Consider the following 18871-nt stretch of genomic DNA (forward strand, 5'->3'; position numbering starts at 1 on the left):
CAGACCTGGAGGAGGCTCTGACAGCCAGTCAATATGGAAACCATTTTCTCTAGCTTGCCTTAAGGTTAAGTATCTTCTCTCCTGTGAAAAAAAGAAAAGTTATTCAGTCAGAGACTTAGATTTTCAGCTGCTATTATGAAAGTATGTCCAAGGAAGCTAGTAAATATATTTTACAAGAAAACAAAAATTCATACTCTAGAAAACTCTTCCTGTTACATCTAAAATGGCTTCACATCAGCACCAGAACAATAGAGAGTAAAGATGCAATCCACATCCAGTACACGTGGATACATAAATGCAAGGCAGACCTGCAGCCTTAACTGTAAGGTAAATAAGCGTGCAATGGGGCAGACTCCTGCCCGAACTTTACCTGAGGCTGGGGTTCACTGGGGCCACTGACTGCCCTGAGGCCCAGAAGGCAGAACCAAGAAACAGCCAACTGTGGGCAGATTAAGGAGTGGGCAAGCCAACCACAGTGTCTTGGTCCAGCCAACACCTCAGGAACGTATTCCTTTCTCACTGTTGGTCGTCACACTGCACTTACCGGGCCATCCCCAAAATGCATCCCCTATCCACAACACAAAGCCCAGTAAGCAGATAACCAGGAAGAAATATCCTGACAACCTCTAAAGCGTAATCATGCCTGATCTCCACAGATCCTCTGAAGCTCCTCTAGAGAAGGATAGTTCTCGAAACACTATTCTGCACAAAGAGTGCTGGATGATCAGGGAGAGAAGCTTACAATGTTCCTCACGTCTTCATTCTCTTCCATTATTTCCTTAAGAATAAGGGTCTGTGGGAGTCATTTAGGCACACTGTCTCAGTTCCTGTCTTGCTGCTGCCTCTGAGCTCATGTTTTATTCATTCTCATAACTCGGGTAGCAAACAGCACCCAACACCTACTGCTTACTCAATATATGTTTGGCAGAATAAATAAAATTAATTTTAATATAGCCAAAAATTATTGGGAACAGTAAAGAATGCTGATGTGAAGCAGAAAGTAGGACTTTTCTAAAATGATCCCAAACCTTCCCCTCTTCCAACAGCAAAATAAAGATAATAACTGTAGGATCGTTCTATTACCCAAACAAGAGGGGGGTTTTTGTTACTTACCTTGAGAGATTCATAATGGTCCTGTCTAATATCTTCATATTCTTCCAGGATCTCCTCAAAGTACTCATCTTTTAGATTCTCATCTAACAGTTGAGAACACTGGAAATGCAAGATCAAAATTCAGTAACCACAGAGCAGCGAAAGAAGATAAAACAGGCATAACAATGGTCAGTCCTGAGGTCACAACCTTCAGGAAGCCTTCCCGTGTTAACGTCATTTCCTCCCTTTACCAATTATGCCAGTTTCTGCCTGGCTGTACAGTAAAGGGTTAACTCAGTAGGCTGGGGACGTTTCAGTGCTGCACATTCTAAAGAGAGGACAGTTCCTGTGAGATAAATACTAAGCCTCCAGTGATAAAGAGTGTCTTTGTCTACCTGGGGCCTTGGGCTATCCCAGATTGTTTATGCTAACAATGTGATTTATGGGGGGACTTGGCTTGTGCTCTGTCTGACCTCTGGAGCGGTTCAAGACTGAGTAACTAAGGTCAGTCAAGTGAGCAGGCCACACCTACGTGACTGGCTTCCAGTAAAAGCCCAAGGCACCCAGGCTCTGTTTAGCATCCCTAGCTGGCAATGTTCCATCCATGCTATCACACATTATTAGCTGAAGTATCAAGCCCTGTCCATATGACTCCATAGGGAGAGACACCTGGAAGCTGGTGCCTGGCCTTTTCTCGATCTCACTCAATTTTAATCTGTATCCATTCATGGTAATAAACTGTGATTGTGAGTTTAATAGCATTTCTGAGTTCTGTGAGTCACTGAATAAATCACTGAAACTGAGGGGGTTCTGGGGATCCACAACACACTGGGTAGGCACCCTCTCTTCAGGGTTTCAAAGATACTCTGTTTCTCTCTCCATCACTGCACTTTTCACAGGCTTCCAGCATCTGTCTACGTGTCTACTTCCATCCTTACTGAATGTTTGCTGCCAGAATGAGGTTGATCTTCACAGTCAACCATGAACTTCTGCTAAAACAAGAAAGGAAACTGATTGGGAAATGTGAGGCTACTCAGTAAACTATAAAACAGATTCAGCCAAGAATATTTATGACTACGATTACCAAGGTGGTAGAAGAATCTCTTCCACCAAAGCTCAAAATATAATCACCAAGAAGAAAGACATGGTTGCCGCTAATCACATCAGTTCCAAAATCACAGCTCTGCCCTATCCCTGCATCCTCCAGCAGGATTTTCTAACACACAAACAGGCAGGGAAGTTCAATTTCGTTATTGGAAAGGGAGGAAATTAGGCTGGATGACAACTACAGTGCCCATCAGCTTTAAATGTCTAGAATTCTATGTAAATTGCCAAAGTATCTCTAATAACAATCCAATGACCTATGAGTGAGTATAAGACCAAATCGCTTTATTAAGGAACAAAATCAGAAAAGGCCATTGTGATAAGCCTCAAACTAGGCCCCCAAATGGTATTCACATCAGTCTTACATGAGCCTCGCCTCAGTGGAGTTCTCCTTTAGGAAACTCAGTAGAGCTCACGAAAACAAGAAGGAATGCCTACTCCCGAGTCCCCAGAGTACATGCAGCCAACGCTTTGAAGATTTTAAAACATTGTTACATTCTGCTAGATTTTAAACTCTGGGAAAGTAAGCCTCACTATTTCCAGAACTTGACAGCACCCAACAGGAACTACTGGGGAGATGGAAGGTGCTGCTTCCGTTGGCTGGCCCCTTCCACACCCCCCAGGGAACCCCTGCTCCCAGAGGTATGGTGACAAGCCCCTTCCTGCCCAGGCTGACTTGCTCAATGAGAACAAGTTCATGGTCAATTATATGGGTTGTTCCATATGATCAATCACAAAATCAGAGTCAACTTGGGTTTTCATGCCAACCATCTGACACAGTACAGCTTTTCTTTTCCTCTTTTTCCTTCTCACAGCAAATTACAGCACAATGAGAGGGAATACACTGAAAATAAATTCTGGCATCTTGTTTTTTATTATAAAAAAAGAAAAAAGCAAGGAGGCATCCCCCAATCTAAATCTCCAACTATTAAGCAGTTACCATATTTTGGAATCTTTCAAATAAATACATGAGACAGTAGCCAGAGCATAAGCCTGTGTCGTACTCACTGCAGTGAGATCAAAAGACTAAACCAACTATCCATCTAAACAAATCAGCCTAAACAAACTCTACCAATGACTCCCAAGATGTGTCACCAGCAGTTACCCAACTGATTTATCATCAGGCTTATATCTGAGTGATTTCAAAGGTGGCTGTTCCTTTGTATATGAGAAGAACCAACCACAGTCGGCTGGACCACACAGTGAAGAACACAGATGCCCCTGCCTCCTCCTCTGCTGGCTTCCAGCTGGGCCCATGGTGCTTAAGCTCTTCAGGACAATGGAAGAGTGTCCTAGAGCTGGAGTCAAGAGGCCAAGTGCTTCCCAGCTTTACACCCTGACCTGTAGGGGCTGTATCAGTCCTGTGTACTCAAATGGGTTCAACAGCCTGGTCTTCAAATGGGAAAGTCAGTCGCTCATTAGCATTTGAAAATAGCACTAGCCTTAAAGAGAGTTGCACTGGTTACTCAACCATGGACCTGAAATAAGCTCCTAGGAAATACAATCCAAATATAAGATATAAATAGTGTTTCAAAATTGAGTTGTAGAAATGTACTTTATTTGCACATTAGTCTATGTAAATTTCAAATTAAAAAACTGCAATTTTATGATTTCAGCCCAATTTAATTTTATCCTTAATAAAGGAGACTTATTAAACATTAACAAAACAAGTTTAACTAATGCAGCACAGAGTAAGGCCACCTGCGTTCCGATCCACACCTGCTACTTGAGGGATCTGTGGCCTCAAGAGTTACTAACCTCTTTGTTCCCGTTTCCTCGCTTCTAAAATGGGGATAATGAAAACATCTACTTCATGAGAATTAAATAAAAAGTCCATGTAAAGCGCTTAGTGCAGTGCTGGGCACACTATAAATGTTTAATAATGTTAGCGGTTACTGTACAGCTTTAATTCACAGGTCTGAAAGAATTCCTTTGGAAAATGGTTCGGGAAGTGTGGCAGCCCTCATCCAGGCTGCGGGATAGCGCATGGAGTGTCACAAATCACCAGGCCCTCAGTGACCTTCCTTGCCTGCAAATGTGACGGCTGGACTAGACCGTGCTGTGTGTGCTCAGTTGCTTCCGTCACGTCCAACTCTTTGTGACTGTAGGACTACAGCCCACCAGGCTCCTCTGTCTATGGGCTTCTCCAGGCCAGAATACTGGAGTGGGTAGCCATGCCCTTCTCCAGGGATTGAACCTAGGTTTCCTGCATTGCAGGCAGATTCTTTACCCACTGGGCCACCTGGGAATCCCTGGACTGGATTAGTGATGTTTAAATTGTGCTCGTTTGACGAGAAACAGGAGTGGGATGAGGGAGGCGAAGGGGTCACCCTTATTTGCCCACTGAGTTTCCAGAGAAGATGTCACTTGCAAAGGTTTCTGTGGCAAAAACATACTTGGAAACCACTGGATCACATGGTCACTCAGATTCCCAACAGCTATTATGTCCCATTAGTCAATGAATATAATGAAATACATAACAAGAGAAAATGTTAGGCTTCATGATAGAGAAAAGCAGGAAAAACCACTAAGGTAAGTTGTTTATTATGTTCACTAAACTCTGCGTTTTCAACATATATCTGTGAATGTTTTTCTGTCTTCAGGTAGGGTCAACTGGCCCATTTCAGTTTAAACGTTTTCTATCTGGAAATGGGTTATTAAAAAAAAATTCTACATTCCTCTTACTCAACCATAATAAAGAATGAAATTTTCAGCAACATGGATGGACCTAGAGATTATCATACTAAGTGAAGTCAGAAAAAGACAAATATCAAATGATACCCTTACATGCAGAATCTAAAACAGAACCCAAATGAATGTATTTCGGAAACAAAAACAGAATCATGAACACAGAGGACAGACTGGCGGTTGCCAAGGGAGAGGGAATGGGGGAAGAGGTGGATTGGGAGGTTGGCATTACCAGATGTAAGCTTTGTATGTAGGATGGATAAACAACAAGGTCTCGTTGTATAGAACAGGGAACTATATTCCATAATGGGGAAGAATATTAAAAAAAAAAAGAATGTATAAATATGTGTGACTTGATCACTTTGCTGTATGGCAGAAATTAACATAACATTGTAAATCAAGTATACTTCAATTAAAAAAACTGATAAATTTCTACATTCCATTAGGTAGAGTAAAGAAAGTGCCCACTCATATTTGTAAATATTTGTAAATGACTGAAATCCCCCTCTGGGTTGGTGTCCTGGCATCATTGCTCTGCTGCTCAGACCAGCACTGCTGATGCTGGCTCAGGAAGAAGTCCCTGAAAGCACAGGACACACTGACCCACCCTCCTCCGGCAATGCAGATACCTGCAGTGACCCTACCACAAGCCCTAGGATAGTCTGACAATTTTTTAGTAGAATAGGACAAAAATAAACAGAAGATCTTGAGCAATACCCTTAACTCTCAATGCTCTCTGTTTTTTCGTTACAACAGATCCACAGTAACATGAGGCCCACACTTACCACCACCACGCTCTTGGATGCATCCAGGACGTGGATCACGGGCGCACTGTATCTTGGGGCTATTTTAACTGCTGTGTGGGTTCTGAAAAGAGGGTCAGGGAGAAAAGCACATCCATCAGGGCTGACAGTTGCTACACAACTCCTGTTCAGAACCACTAGAGATAATGTGTTTTACAGTGCTTTCCAGAGAAAAATTTCACAGTACTTATAAATAAATATTGAACATCCCTTGAAAAGTGAGAATGACCTTCTCCCCACCCTAACATGGGGAAGCCAAGGGGAAAAGACATGGATTTTTGGCCCAGGCAACAAAGACATCTAGGATCAAAAGAGGACAATGTCCTCAGCTCTCTGCCAATGGGATCATACCTGTGACCTCACACTCATTAGCAGCCTGTCTGAACTAAGGGAGCAGACTGGCCTGGTGACTGCACTTTGCTGTCATAAAGGTCAAAGTGGAGTTTTTTTCCTGCAGATGAACTGGGCCACCAGCCAGAGACCCTGGAGAAGCAGACAGTGGCAGGGGACATGGGATACCACTCCCCAGCTACTGCTCCCCGCCTCCCACCAGGAGACACCAACACTCCTCCAACCCAAGCCCACCTTCTACTTGTCGGAAGGAAACTCGGACCTAAATAAACTCAACACACAGTAATAGAGAGAGGTCAAAGCAACAAGATTTTATCCTAACACTGGCTCAACCCCCAATTTCTTTCGCCAAACCTGAAAATGTCAGTTCTGAGGAAGAAACACTCTTTAATGCTTAAAATTACCTGATTTTACCAACAAATTGCCCTCTGATTGCTGAATGTTTATAACAATAGCACAGGCTACATATCTGCTATTTTAGTATAGAGCATAACATATTAAAGTGAGAACTGCAGATATATATACATCCTTCCTTACTGCATGTGGTTAATCTAGGGCCCTGAGGCTGGGACAGAAGTGCAGACTTTGCCACAATTCCATGCACAAGGGTGATAACCATAGTTCCCACTCCCACTAAACGGACAGTGTTTCCAGTCTTCTCTCCTCCTTCTTTCCCCCTTAAAGCAGCAGCAGCTTTCCCCAAGTCACATACTTTCATATTCTTTCTCCTCAACTAAAATACATTCCCATTTGGAAAGATGTCCAGAATGTGCTATTTTATGGGGAAAAACTAAACTAGCAAAAACAGTGTGTTTAATAGAATTTTATTTAAAAAATAAACAAAATACTACCACCCTCAACCTGCCCCAACCAACCAACCTTAAAGTGTCTGTATAATAGAAAAAGCAAAGACAGATACCAAAATGTCAGCATTGGTTACCTGGAGATTAGAACTGGGACTGAATCTGGGAAGGAAGAGACAAAAGTTTACTTTCTGAATTGTTTGACATGTTCTAATAAGTGTGAATTGCTGAGGCAATTTTTGAAAAAAAAAAAAATTAAAGGTGTAATATCTGAGTGTGTTTTTAATAGGCTTCTAAGGAAAGACTCTAAAAACTCATTCACAATGAGACAGACAAAACCTCTAACATTTCACCAGTCCCCTTTCTCAGCATATTTCCCTACAGAAATAGAAAGCAAAGGATGAAAGCCATAAGCCACAGAACTGGGCTGTAAGATGGAAGTTCAGCCCTAGACCAGCTAGCACAGAAGGAGCCTTCTGAACTGGGAGGGTGGAGTGGCCACTGGCAGGGGGCACTGCACCGCAGCCCTGGAGCAGCCTAACGAACGCCACGGACTCCTCATGACCATCTGTGCCTACTGTGTGCTTGGAGACCAAAGATTCTGAAGTTATCCTGGGTAGTCTATGAGGCGGGGAAGATTTTCAAACAGGAAGAAAAGTTATAAAGAAGGAGTTGCTTCTAGCTTCAAAACAGAACACAAGTCAAGACTCTGTATGTTTCCTCTTCCTCAGAGGCTTAAACACACAAATATACCTATGTTCTTTTCCTCCACGAAGCTCCCCCAGGAAGCAATAGTTTAGGCCCGATGTGATTTCAGTGACATTTCTTTTAAAGCTAGTTGGTAAAAACTGAAATGTTTAAATCAACATAATTGATATTTAGTATGTATCCAAGGTTTCTCAGTGCAATTCTGGTCATTGTCTATTTGATGGTCTGGAAAAGGGCGCTGAGAAGAAATGGATGGATTTCATGATTTAAAAAAACAAAACAAATCAAAGTGCTCCTTTCCAACATAAAAACTGCCCAAGATGGATGAGTACAGGCATGAAGTTTGAGTTTGTCCAGCTATCAACAATAAATGCTGGAGAGGGTGTGGAGAAAAGGGAACCCTCTTACACTGTTGGTGGGAATGCAAACTAGTACAGCCACTATGGAGAACAGTGTGGACATTCCTCAAAAAACTGTAAATAAAACTGCCATACAACCCAGCAATCCCACTGCTGGGCATACACACCAAGGAAACCAAAATTAAAAGAGACACGTGTACCTCAATGTTCATCGCAGCACTGTTTACAAGAGCCAGGACATGGAAGCAACCTAGATGTCCATCAGCAGACGAATGGATAAGAAAGCTGTGGTACATATACACAATGGAATATTACTCAGCTATTAAAAAGAACACATTTGAATCAGTTCTAATGAGATGGATGAAACTGGAGCCTATTATACAGAGTGAAGTAAGTCAGAAAGAAAAACACTAATACAGTATACTAACACATATATATGGAATTTAGAAAGATGGTAACGATGACCCTACATACAAGACAGCAAAAGAGACACAGATGTAAAGAAGAGACTTTTGGACTTTGTGGGGGAGAAGGCGAGGGTGGGATGCTTTGAGAAAACAGCACTGAAACATATATATTACCATATGTGAAATAGATCACCAGTCCGAGTTCAAGGCATGAAACAGGGCACTCAAAGCCGGTGCACTGGGACAACCCTGAGGGATGGGATGAGGAGGGAGGTGGGAGGGGGTTCAGGGTGGGGGACACATGTACACCCATGGCTGATTCATGTCAATGTATGGCAAAAACCACCACAATATTCTAAAGTAATTAGCCTCCAATTAAAATAAATTAATTTTTTTAAAAAAGAGTACTTCTGGTTTGACATTAATTCCACTTTTTTCTAAGCTTCCATTTATGCGAACTTCTCCAGGTGGAAGAATACTTCTTTCTGAAGTCTGAAAAAATGCAAAACACTGGAATCTCTTCTCTCCTTCCTACATACCCAGAGCAAAGGGGTAGAGGCTGAGGCTGAATCTCAAATGCATCTCTGCTAAATCACTAGTCAACATCTAGGATTTAATTAGTCACCTCCCATAGTGACCAACTAACCACGGCAGTGTCGTCCCTAGCCCAAGGTCTCCCACCTTGCCACCAGTGTGGATTAGGCCTCATCCATGCTAAGTGGTTAGGTGTCGAATATGGAGGTCTTCCCTGAGCCTGTGGAACTGCTGGCACCAAGTCACCCCCAGCTTCAGGCTGGAGCTGATCTAAGAGGGCATAAGAAGAAATTCTTTCACATTCTGAAAAAGAACACATACTCCAAGCATCTATTTCATGTCCTACCCTATCCCAGAATTAGTGTTTTACATAAATGCAGAGTGACCAAAACTTAAAATGTGATGAGAAAAATGAAAGAAAATGGAAAATAAATCTCAGGAAAATTAAGATAGAATCAAGAGTGAGATTAGCATATAAAATTCATTCCATGAAATCCTATACAGAGGAAAATATTATCAGTTATGTGATTCAGCACCATACTTTGGAGCAATTTAAAAAAACAAAACAAAACTCAGAAAATTACCTCCCGCTTTGAGCAATGTGACTTCCTGTTGAATTCTCCAAGTTAAATTACACAAAAGATAATTGAAAAAGACATTTTGCAGCTATTGGCTTTAAACCAGTTAAAAAATTGAGAGCTAACTGCCAGACTTTTGCCCTTGAGAAGTTCTGTAGCTAAAAGGGCCAGATTTCTATTAAAGTCATTTCTAGTTTGTGATACAAGATCATCTGTATTACAGGCAGGACACTGTTCAGTTTTCTATTCTCTTATTGCTACAGGTTTAAAAGGGCCACTCCAAGCACATTTCTACTCACAAATGATCCCAGATCTGTATAAGCCTTTCAGTCTCTCCAAGGATCCATCCTCAAGCCTCATTTTGAGTGTCTGGGGGAACAGTTCTAATTCTCTCATGCTACCTACTGCAGGCCCCTGAAGTCTGGGAAAGCCATACTGCTATTCCCCTCAGAAATCTGCTTTCACGAGAACTTGGAAGTCCTGAGCCTCCATCTGCTCAAAAAGGAGTTAGTAAAGGAAAGAACTGAGCCACTGCTAAGCCCTCCCTTGACAGGTCTGTAGGAGGTGATGATAAGGGTTCTCAGATGGGTTCTGAGACATTCAAACTCCTGAATGCGTTCTAGCAAAGCTGACTTTCCTGGGGCAGATGGCTTCTTACACAGATGCGAAAAGCACTAACCATAAAGGAAGAGATCCATAGATCAGACTTCATGAACATGAAGAACATCTGTTACCCCAAATACCGCTAAGAAAATAAAAAGTAAGCCATATTGGAAGAATCTGTTGCCATTTCTCTCTCTCTCTTTCTCTCTCTCTCGATTTGATCCCTGGGTCAGGAAGAACCCTTAGAAAACGGAATGGCTACCCACTCCAGTATTCTTGCCTGGAGAATTCCGTGGACAGAGGAGCCTGGCAGGCTACAGTCAATGGGGTTGCAGAGAGTCAGACACCACTGACAGACTAACACTTTCTGAGAAATAGCTGCATCCCATGTGAATAAAGAATGCATACAAATTAGTAAGAAAAATGGTAAAATACCTAATTTAAAAAGAAAAAATTCAAAAAGCATATCCTGTCAATATACATATGAAAATGTACTGAACATCATTAGTCAGCAGAGAAATATAAATGAAGATCTTATTAAGATATTATTGCATACATACTAAAATGGCAAACACTGAAAAAGGTGTAGAATAACTCGAAACCTCATAATTGCTGGTGGGAGTATAAATTAGTACAATCACTTTGGAAAAAGACCCTGCAATAAATATCTAATGCAGATGTTGTTGCCATATAGTCACTAAGTTGTGTCTGACTTCTGTGACCCTGTGAACTACAGTACACTAGGCTCCTCTGTCCATGGAATGCAGATGACCATATGTATGTTCTGTGACCCAGCAAGTCTGCTTCAGGGAAGATACACATTTATAGCAGCATTCCATGTTAACAGTCCCAAACTGGAAAAACCCAAATGCCCACGACAGTAGCATGGATAAATAAACCAGAGGGCATTATACAATTCAATATTTTACCACAAAGAGAAAAAAAAAAAACACACCAAAAACCCCCAACTACTGTAACAATGAGTTTGGGGCTTAAAGACATAATGTTGAGCTGGACACAGAAGAATATACACAGTAGATGGAGTATAAGTAGTATCAGTGGAATCCACTCATACAAAGCTGCAGTGCAGGCACAGCTGGAGAAAGAGATGGCTACCTGCAGGCACGACTACTGGCTTTTATTTTCTAAATAATTTTTCAGAAACTGTAACAGGCAAGGAAGAGAAGAGAACCAAAAAACTCATCGAAAAACAGAATATTGGAGTTAAAGAGACCTGGGAGATCATGGGAACCAGATGTCTGTCTCCTGGGAGGAACCTTCAGTTTTCCAGATGAAAAGAACAGATATTCTGTAAGAGCATGAAGACTGTTGGTCATTACCGATCTAATTGATTACTTGGTATACCAGGTTATAACTGTTAAGAGTCATTTATGGCTAATGTTGCCAATGATGTATCTTGAGAGGCTAGTCATGTTACTTCCGATTATTTTTTAAGGAACCTCTTTAATCTGTGGCTCTTACTTGGTGAGAGATATAATAGAATTAACTACTGGTCTTGGGCTTTTCTGGTGGCTCAGTGGCAAAGAAGCTGCCTGCCAATGCAGGAGACACAAGAGACGCGAGTTTGATCCCTGGGTCAGGAAAATCACCTGGAGAAGAAAATGGAGCCCACTGCAGTATTCTTGCCTTGGAAAACCCACGGACAGAGAGACCCGGCAGACTACAGTCTGTGGGGTGGCAAAGGGGCTGCACACAGCTTAGAGACTAAGCAACAACAAGGCTCCAGCTTGAAGAGGCAGCAGGATGTGGTTTCCTGATGTTGAACTTCCAAGTGTAGAGTCCTCATAAAATCTTTCTTATTTGCAAACTAGCATCACATTCACATAACTCATAATGCATTTCATTACATCTGCTCATTTAAATATTTCTTTATTCCTATTTTATAACCATGATTTTAAAAGGTCTTTCATGTTGACAGTAATCTATAGATTCTCTTACCATTCTCTTTACTAAGCTAATGACTATTCCCACTATAATCATTCAATTACCCAAACTATGCTCATTGAAATCCCAGTTATTGATGGATAGTCATATTCCTGGAGAACAATCTGTCACATAATCCTAGTAGGTTAAGTTCTTCATGGAAAAACAAAGCCAGTTTTCTAACGTGGGCAATAACAGCCACACTATTGAGTTCTCCAAGTATGAAAAGGAATTAGTGGAGATAGAACACTGTAACCACTCATGAAAATGTTCTATTCAGATTATAAGTAGGAGGATGGTCAATTTTATGTGCCAATTTGGCAAGGCCACGGTACCCAGTTTTTGGTCAAACAACAATCTAGATGTTTCTGTGAGGATATTTTTCAGATGTGATTAACATTTACATCAGTAGTCTCTGAGTAAAGCAGATTGCCCTCCATAATATGGGTAGGCCTCATCTAATCAATTGAAGACCTTAAGAGAAGGCTGTATATTGTCACCCTCTTTATTTAACTTATATGCAGAGTACATCATGTGAAATGCTGGGCTGGATGAAGCACAAGGTGGAATCAAGATTGCCAGGAAGAATATCAATAACCTCAGATATGCACCCTTATGGAAGAAAGCGAAGAGGAACTAAAGAGCCTCTTGATGAAGGTGGAAGAGGAGAGTGAAAAAGCTAGCTTAAAACTCAACATCCAAAACACTAAGATCAGGGCATCTCGTCCCATCACTTCATGGCAAATAGATGGGGAAACAATAGAAACAGTAAAAGACTTTATTTTCTTGGGCTCCAAAATCACTGCAGACAATGACTGTGGCCATAAAATTAAAGGACGCTTGCTCCTTGGAAGAAAAGTTATGACCAACCTAGACAGCATGTTAAAAAGTAGAGACATTACTTTGCCGACAAAAGTCTGTACAGTCAAAGCTTTCCAATAGTGATGTATGGATGTGAGAGTTGGACCATAAAGGCTGAGCACCAAAGAATCAATGCTTTCAAACTGTGGTATTGAAGGCGGCTCTTTAGAGTCCCTTGGACTGCAAGGAGATCAAAACAGTCCATCCTATAGGAAATCAGTCCTGAATACTCACTGGAAGGACTGAAGCTCCAGTATGTCGGTCACCTGATGTGAAGAGCCGACTCACTGGTAAAGACCCTGATGCTGGGAAAGATTGAAGGCAGGAGGAGAAGGGGACGACAGAGAATGAGATGGTTGGATGGCATCACCAACTCAATGGACATGAGTTTGCGCAATCTCCGGGAGATGTAATGGACAGGGAAGCGTGGTGTGCTGCAGTCCGTGGGGTCACAATCAGATACGACTGAGCAATTGAGCAACAACAACAAAGAGAAAAGACTGGGGTTCCCAGAGGAAGAAGGCCTTCTGCCTCCAGACTGCCTTTGGACTCAAGATTCAACAGCAACTCTTGCCAGGCCTCCAGTATGGCCACCTTCTCTGCAGATTTCAGACGTTCTTGCTTCCAGAATCACATGAGACAGTTCCTAAAATCAATTTCTCCCTGTCCCACTCCCCTCATGCCCCATGTACAGACACACATCCTGTTTGGAGATTCCTAACTACTATAAGTGGCTTAACATACAGTTGTTTCTCGTGTGAAAGGAACTCTGAATAGCTTTGGCCTGGCCATCTACTGTATTTTGTATCAGAAACAAACTGCATGCTTGTGCGTCCATGGGGACCAATGCTCTATCTGGGCACTGCTCCCTGCCAAAGTGAGCTATATGGGGCATAAGGAATGTGTCATAAAAAGTCTACCTCTAATTAACATACCTCTCACCAACTATCATTATGATCATGACCCCAGGAGATATCTGACAAAATGAACAATGATCATGTGACCAAATTTGAACTTTCTCTTCTTTAAATTATTTGACCCAAAGGTTCCCAAAAGGTCTCCTTTTCAGAAACAACTTCCCAAAGTGATCCTCTGATTCATTTTCTCTCAGTCAGCTTTCTATCTCAACTATTACAAGGTCAGAGTTTCTTCAATAGAGCTTGTAATTACTCAGACACCTGCTTCAAGACAGAGAGTGGGCTAAAATTCAAGCAATGCCTTTGTGCTAAAACACACATCTTCACTCAGTCTGATTGCAGGAAGTATAAGTGTTCATTAGAAGCCTCAGGAACTGAACAGGAGGTGAGAGGATTAAGGGAAAGAGGATTACAGGCCAAAGGAATCCAGAAACAGGTGTGGGGGTGGCATTGATGGAGGAGTTTCCTGCAGCAGGCCCCCAAATTATTTTGGCTCTTGAGGTACGAAGACTGGAAAGTTCGTGTATTTATATAACACGGAGCCAAGGTACTACGCGTAGGAAAAACCTCAGGTTTTATCACTGTTTTTAAACACTAGCATCTATGAAAATTTCAGTGAGGCAACAAGCTCATTAGCATGACTCACCTGGAAGTGGTAGCTCCTCCGATCAACAATGGGATCTTTATAGCTAGTCTCTCCATTTCCTTAGCGACAAAAATCATTTCATCCAGGGAAGGAGTGATGAGTCCTGACAGGCCAATTATATCTATTATTTAAAAAAAGGAAAAAAAGAACAATGACAAGGAGGATGGGAGAAAAAGAGTAAAGGTATGAAGACTCATTTTCAAAACTCTGTAATAAAGACCACAAGCCAGAAGATAAATTCCCAATTTCTATTAATAATTTTGAGACTTCTTTTCTGATTGGGGGTTTTCAATTTATTGTTTGCTTTTGGTAGTAAATATGATTTGCAACTTCAAGTTGCAATAATCTGCTTGCCACTGTTTCAGGAAAAGCCACGAAACTGTTAGTTCATGATTTCCCAGATGGGATATGCCACAGTGTCAGAAGAAATATAAGAACAAATACACACAGAGAAAAATAAAATCTAATACAAATTGTTCTAAGAAGCCTGTCCCATACCCCTTCCTCAGAACTATAAAGGAGCTTCACGGTTACCTATTCACCCCTTTAGTCCCCGTTATAAATGGAAATGACAGAACCCTCCAGGCTGGAGCTATCACTTGAGTGTCTGCATGTCCCAGTAACCTCCATGGGCGGGGGCATCACCCTTCGCCGACGGACACTGGGAGAATACAATTTACTGAAATGCCCAGGAACCCAGTTGCATAGTACCTGCTTTGTGGTCTAGAGCAGCCTTCAGTATCTTGTCACATGGAGTCATGACTCCTAAATCAATAACTCTGGGGTACAGAAATGAGATGTGAGATAATTAATGAGATCCCATTAATTATCAAAAAAGCTAAAGGAACATTTTTATTTAGCCATTAAACACCGCTCTCATGTAAACTGGAATCACACTGAAAAGCTCACCAAACATTGACAACCAACTCAGTGATGACTGCCATTGATTAGGAACTGACCCTGGGCAGGGGCTACACTAAGCTTTTTCAAAGACCTTCGCTGACACAATCCACAGAGCATGTAATTCACCCGTTTAAGGTAGCTTTTGGTAGAGGACATTATTTTCTAAGCTCTGGTAAAATGTATATAATACATAATGTGCCACTTTAACCATTTTTAAGTGTACAGTTGAGGGTCACTAGTTAGTCACAATGTTGTGTAACCATCACTACTATTTAATTTCAAAACTCTCTCATTGCCCCAAACAGAAACTCTATAATCCCTCAGCAACAAGTAACCTTTACTTTGCCTTCCATCTCTATGAATTTGCCTTGTCTGGATATTTCTACAAGCGGAATCATACATCATTTGTCTTTATGGGTCTGGCTAATTTCACTTAGCCTAACATCTTTAGGGTTCCACCCCCACTGTAGCCTAAGTCAGAACTTCATTCCTTTTTAAGGCTGAATAATATTTCATTGTATGAATGTGCCAGATGTTTATTCATTCATCTGTCAATGGACACCTGGGATATTTCCACTATGCTAAGCCTTCTATATAAACAATCTTGTTTAACCCTCACAGGAACTGTACGTGGAAGCACGATCATGGGGTCTGTGTCTTTTTCTTGGGGTGGGGGGGGGTTGTTTTCATATATTTATTTCATGTATTTATCCGAATATATACATGGGATGGACTGTTATAAATGGGATTATTGCACTAAACAATATAAATATTTTTATGATGTTTGATTCCTATTTTAAATTTGATTTTGAGGTAGGTTTTACCAAAGAATACTTTTTCTTTAATTCTTGAAAACATGATTTTTACATTTTTAATAAAGAAGGGTCCAGAAAAGCATGTGCCAGGAAGTTAAGCATTTTGTCCAGCCAGACAACTCACTAGTAGCAGAGCTGGGATCTGAACCAGGATCTGACACGAAAACGCGTCTTCTTAGCCATGGAGGCCAATAAAGACGTTAGAGAAGTTCACTCCCTCAATATCTACTGAACAGGATACCCTACATGGAAGCCAACAAGAAGGATAAGGAAGAAGGGATCAGTTCCTGTACATGAAAAGCTGATGAGAAGGGAATCTCCCATAAGTCAAAGGAGAGGGAGAACGAATGAAAGAACAGCTAACAGGAGAGATGAGCAAGACTCAGAGGAAGAGCAGACCACGTGGGCACGTGAGGAGAGTGGGACTGGGCAGAGGAAGCCCGGAGCGTGCTTTCCACGGAGCTGCGACTCAAGGAGGGGATGGCTTCCTGGATCTCAGAGAAAACGGGATTTCAGCCTTGGAAAAGGTTCTGTAAACTACTCTATTCTAGATTTAGAGAGTATCAAGGATGTCCATCACTTTGACAATTTAATTTCATCATGAGCATTGGTTATAAAGATGTTTTAAAAATTACAGTGCACATTTTCTTTTGTTTCCTCATGTCAACAATTCTTAAATAACTAAATAGACAAAATGATTTTTAGTTAAAAAAAAAAAAAGCAATGCTTAAGTACCACTACCTGACATCATAGCAGCTGTTAACAGTGGGTGTTGAACACCAAGGGCAGGAAGGAGCATTGTTTCTCATTATATACCTGTTTATATTTAAGTTGGATTTTTTAGCTTGTTATCATAGTACTTAAAAAAAAAATAAACTAGCACAAAGAGAATCCTCAGAAAGTGGACAATTTCAAATCAATGATGACTCTCTTCAGTCTAGTGGATTAGCACTAATCCACTAAAAAACATGCCACAGAGGTTGATGAAGGGGCACTGCAGGTTATAACGGGGGTGAGGTGGCCCCTTTCTTTCTCTTTAGCACACTGCACATAGGCCGGTAACTGGGTTTGTTGAACTATGACTAAATACAGCCTATAACACCAAGTGAAAGAGCATATCGCTTTTACATCAAGACAAAGAGGTATGGATTTCAAAGCTGACTGCTTTCAACATTGTATGTTGTATTTTAAGAATTAAAACTCATCAGTATGACGGCAAGAATCATCTCACTCTCAATCCTTTTTCTTGTTTCAGGTGCTCTATCTTTCAGGAACGTGTGCCTGCTTGCTTTGTTGGAGGAAAAATAAGGAGACCTTGTGGTCAGATAGAAATGGAGGAAGGAGAAAGCTGTAGGGAGTGAGCTCAGAGAGGGAGAAAAGGGCATCTTAATGGTGATTACTTAAAATTTCAAAATATTAAGTTTGAGTTTTTTTTAAGAAATCTAAATGGAGCTCTCAGGTAGTCATCTAGATCTGTAAGCCTGCAGCCCAGGTGAGCGATCCAAGCTGGAGATAAAACCTGGGACTTGTTGGCATATTACATGGCGTTAAGAAGTCCTGAGACCATGTGTAAAATATTCAGAAAAATGAATTGCCAAAAGTGGGTAGGGGTTGGAGAGAAGGGGTTGAGGGAAGAGTGGGAAGAGGAGGGGAAGGGGAGAGATCGAGATGACAGGGGAGAGGAACAGAAAAAAAAAATTCATGAGACTGAATGAGATGATCTAAGACTGTCTGTCCAGACCTATTTTAATCAGATCTGACTTATCAAGATCCCCAGGTGGTCAGAAGGTTCACTGAAGTCTGAGAAGCAGTGCGGACAGACGGAGAAGAGGTCCCAGGGTTAAGCCCTGAAGAATCCCCTTTTCGGGGGTCACACAGAGAAGAAGCAATCAGCAAGAGAGGTGACCAGATGTTAGGGAGGTTAAGAAGAGGTCTGGAAACAATGAACTGGGGGCCTAGAGTATGACGAGTTCAACTTCCAACTTATTAGGCTGCTTTAACAAGTTTTGTTGGGAAACAGTCAAATATATCACTGCTTAGAGGAGCACTTTATAATGTTTTCCATGCATAGAAAATAGTACTTATGGCACTGGGATACAGGAAGGAGGCTACTCGCCACCAGGGTCAACCAATCTAGGACTGGGGCTGTCCTCACTCACACCCTGGAGAAAGAAGGGGATCCGTATGTGGGCACATGTGAGTTGAGAAACTGCTGGCAAGTTCTGAATTAGAACACAGTGTGCTGAGTGCCAGGCAGGAGGCCTTTACAGTGTGCTGTGAGAGGCCATCTAACCTGGACAACAGTTTTAGGAGGATTCCAGGAGGGTACTATCGCCTGAATCTTGAGCAAGTATTAGCCAGGTGAAGGAAAGAAGAGGGCCATCCAGTAGAGACTAGCACAACGAAGGTCTAGAATCATGAACAGCTGGCCCTGGGGAACTCTGGCTGAAGGAAAGGATCCAAAGCCTGGGTCAATCCCATCCCTGCCTGCCGCCACCCTTCCCAACCCCTCCCCATTTTCTCTCCCCTTTACTACAACTCCCTGCTTCCCCTGCATACATCTACACCTCCCTTGGCTTTCTCTTGATTTCCCTTCTGCACTCTGAGCTATACCCCATGTCTGTAAGTCTCTTCTTATACACATTCTTTCATTTTGCCACATGAGAGATTAAAGAAAATAAAAATGAATGCTATGGAAATTTCAAACTTTTACATTCATCATTCTAAAGTGGTTATAACAGAGCTGTAAACATTA

General features: G+C 41.7%; 1 protein-coding gene across 6 annotated transcripts in view; it reads right to left on the reverse strand.

Moving 5' to 3' along the window:
* MTR (5-methyltetrahydrofolate-homocysteine methyltransferase) overlaps window positions 1-18871 on the reverse strand; it is a 129657-nt gene that overhangs the window by 13105 nt on the left and 97681 nt on the right. For all 6 annotated transcript variants that reach the window (XM_070364872.1, XM_070364871.1, XM_070364873.1 and 3 more), the window contains 5 exons: window positions 15110-15177; window positions 14399-14519; window positions 5670-5751; window positions 1114-1212; window positions 6-81 (listed from right to left, as the gene is read on the reverse strand). In XM_070364872.1, the coding sequence (XP_070220973.1) occupies window positions 6-81; window positions 1114-1212; window positions 5670-5751; window positions 14399-14519; window positions 15110-15177 (446 nt within the window). The remainder of the gene's footprint in view (window positions 1-5; window positions 82-1113; window positions 1213-5669; window positions 5752-14398; window positions 14520-15109; window positions 15178-18871) is intronic.

This window comes from Bos mutus, chromosome 28 (assembly GCF_027580195.1).
Source record: "Bos mutus isolate GX-2022 chromosome 28, NWIPB_WYAK_1.1, whole genome shotgun sequence".
Lineage (NCBI taxonomy): Eukaryota > Metazoa > Chordata > Mammalia > Artiodactyla > Bovidae > Bos > Bos mutus.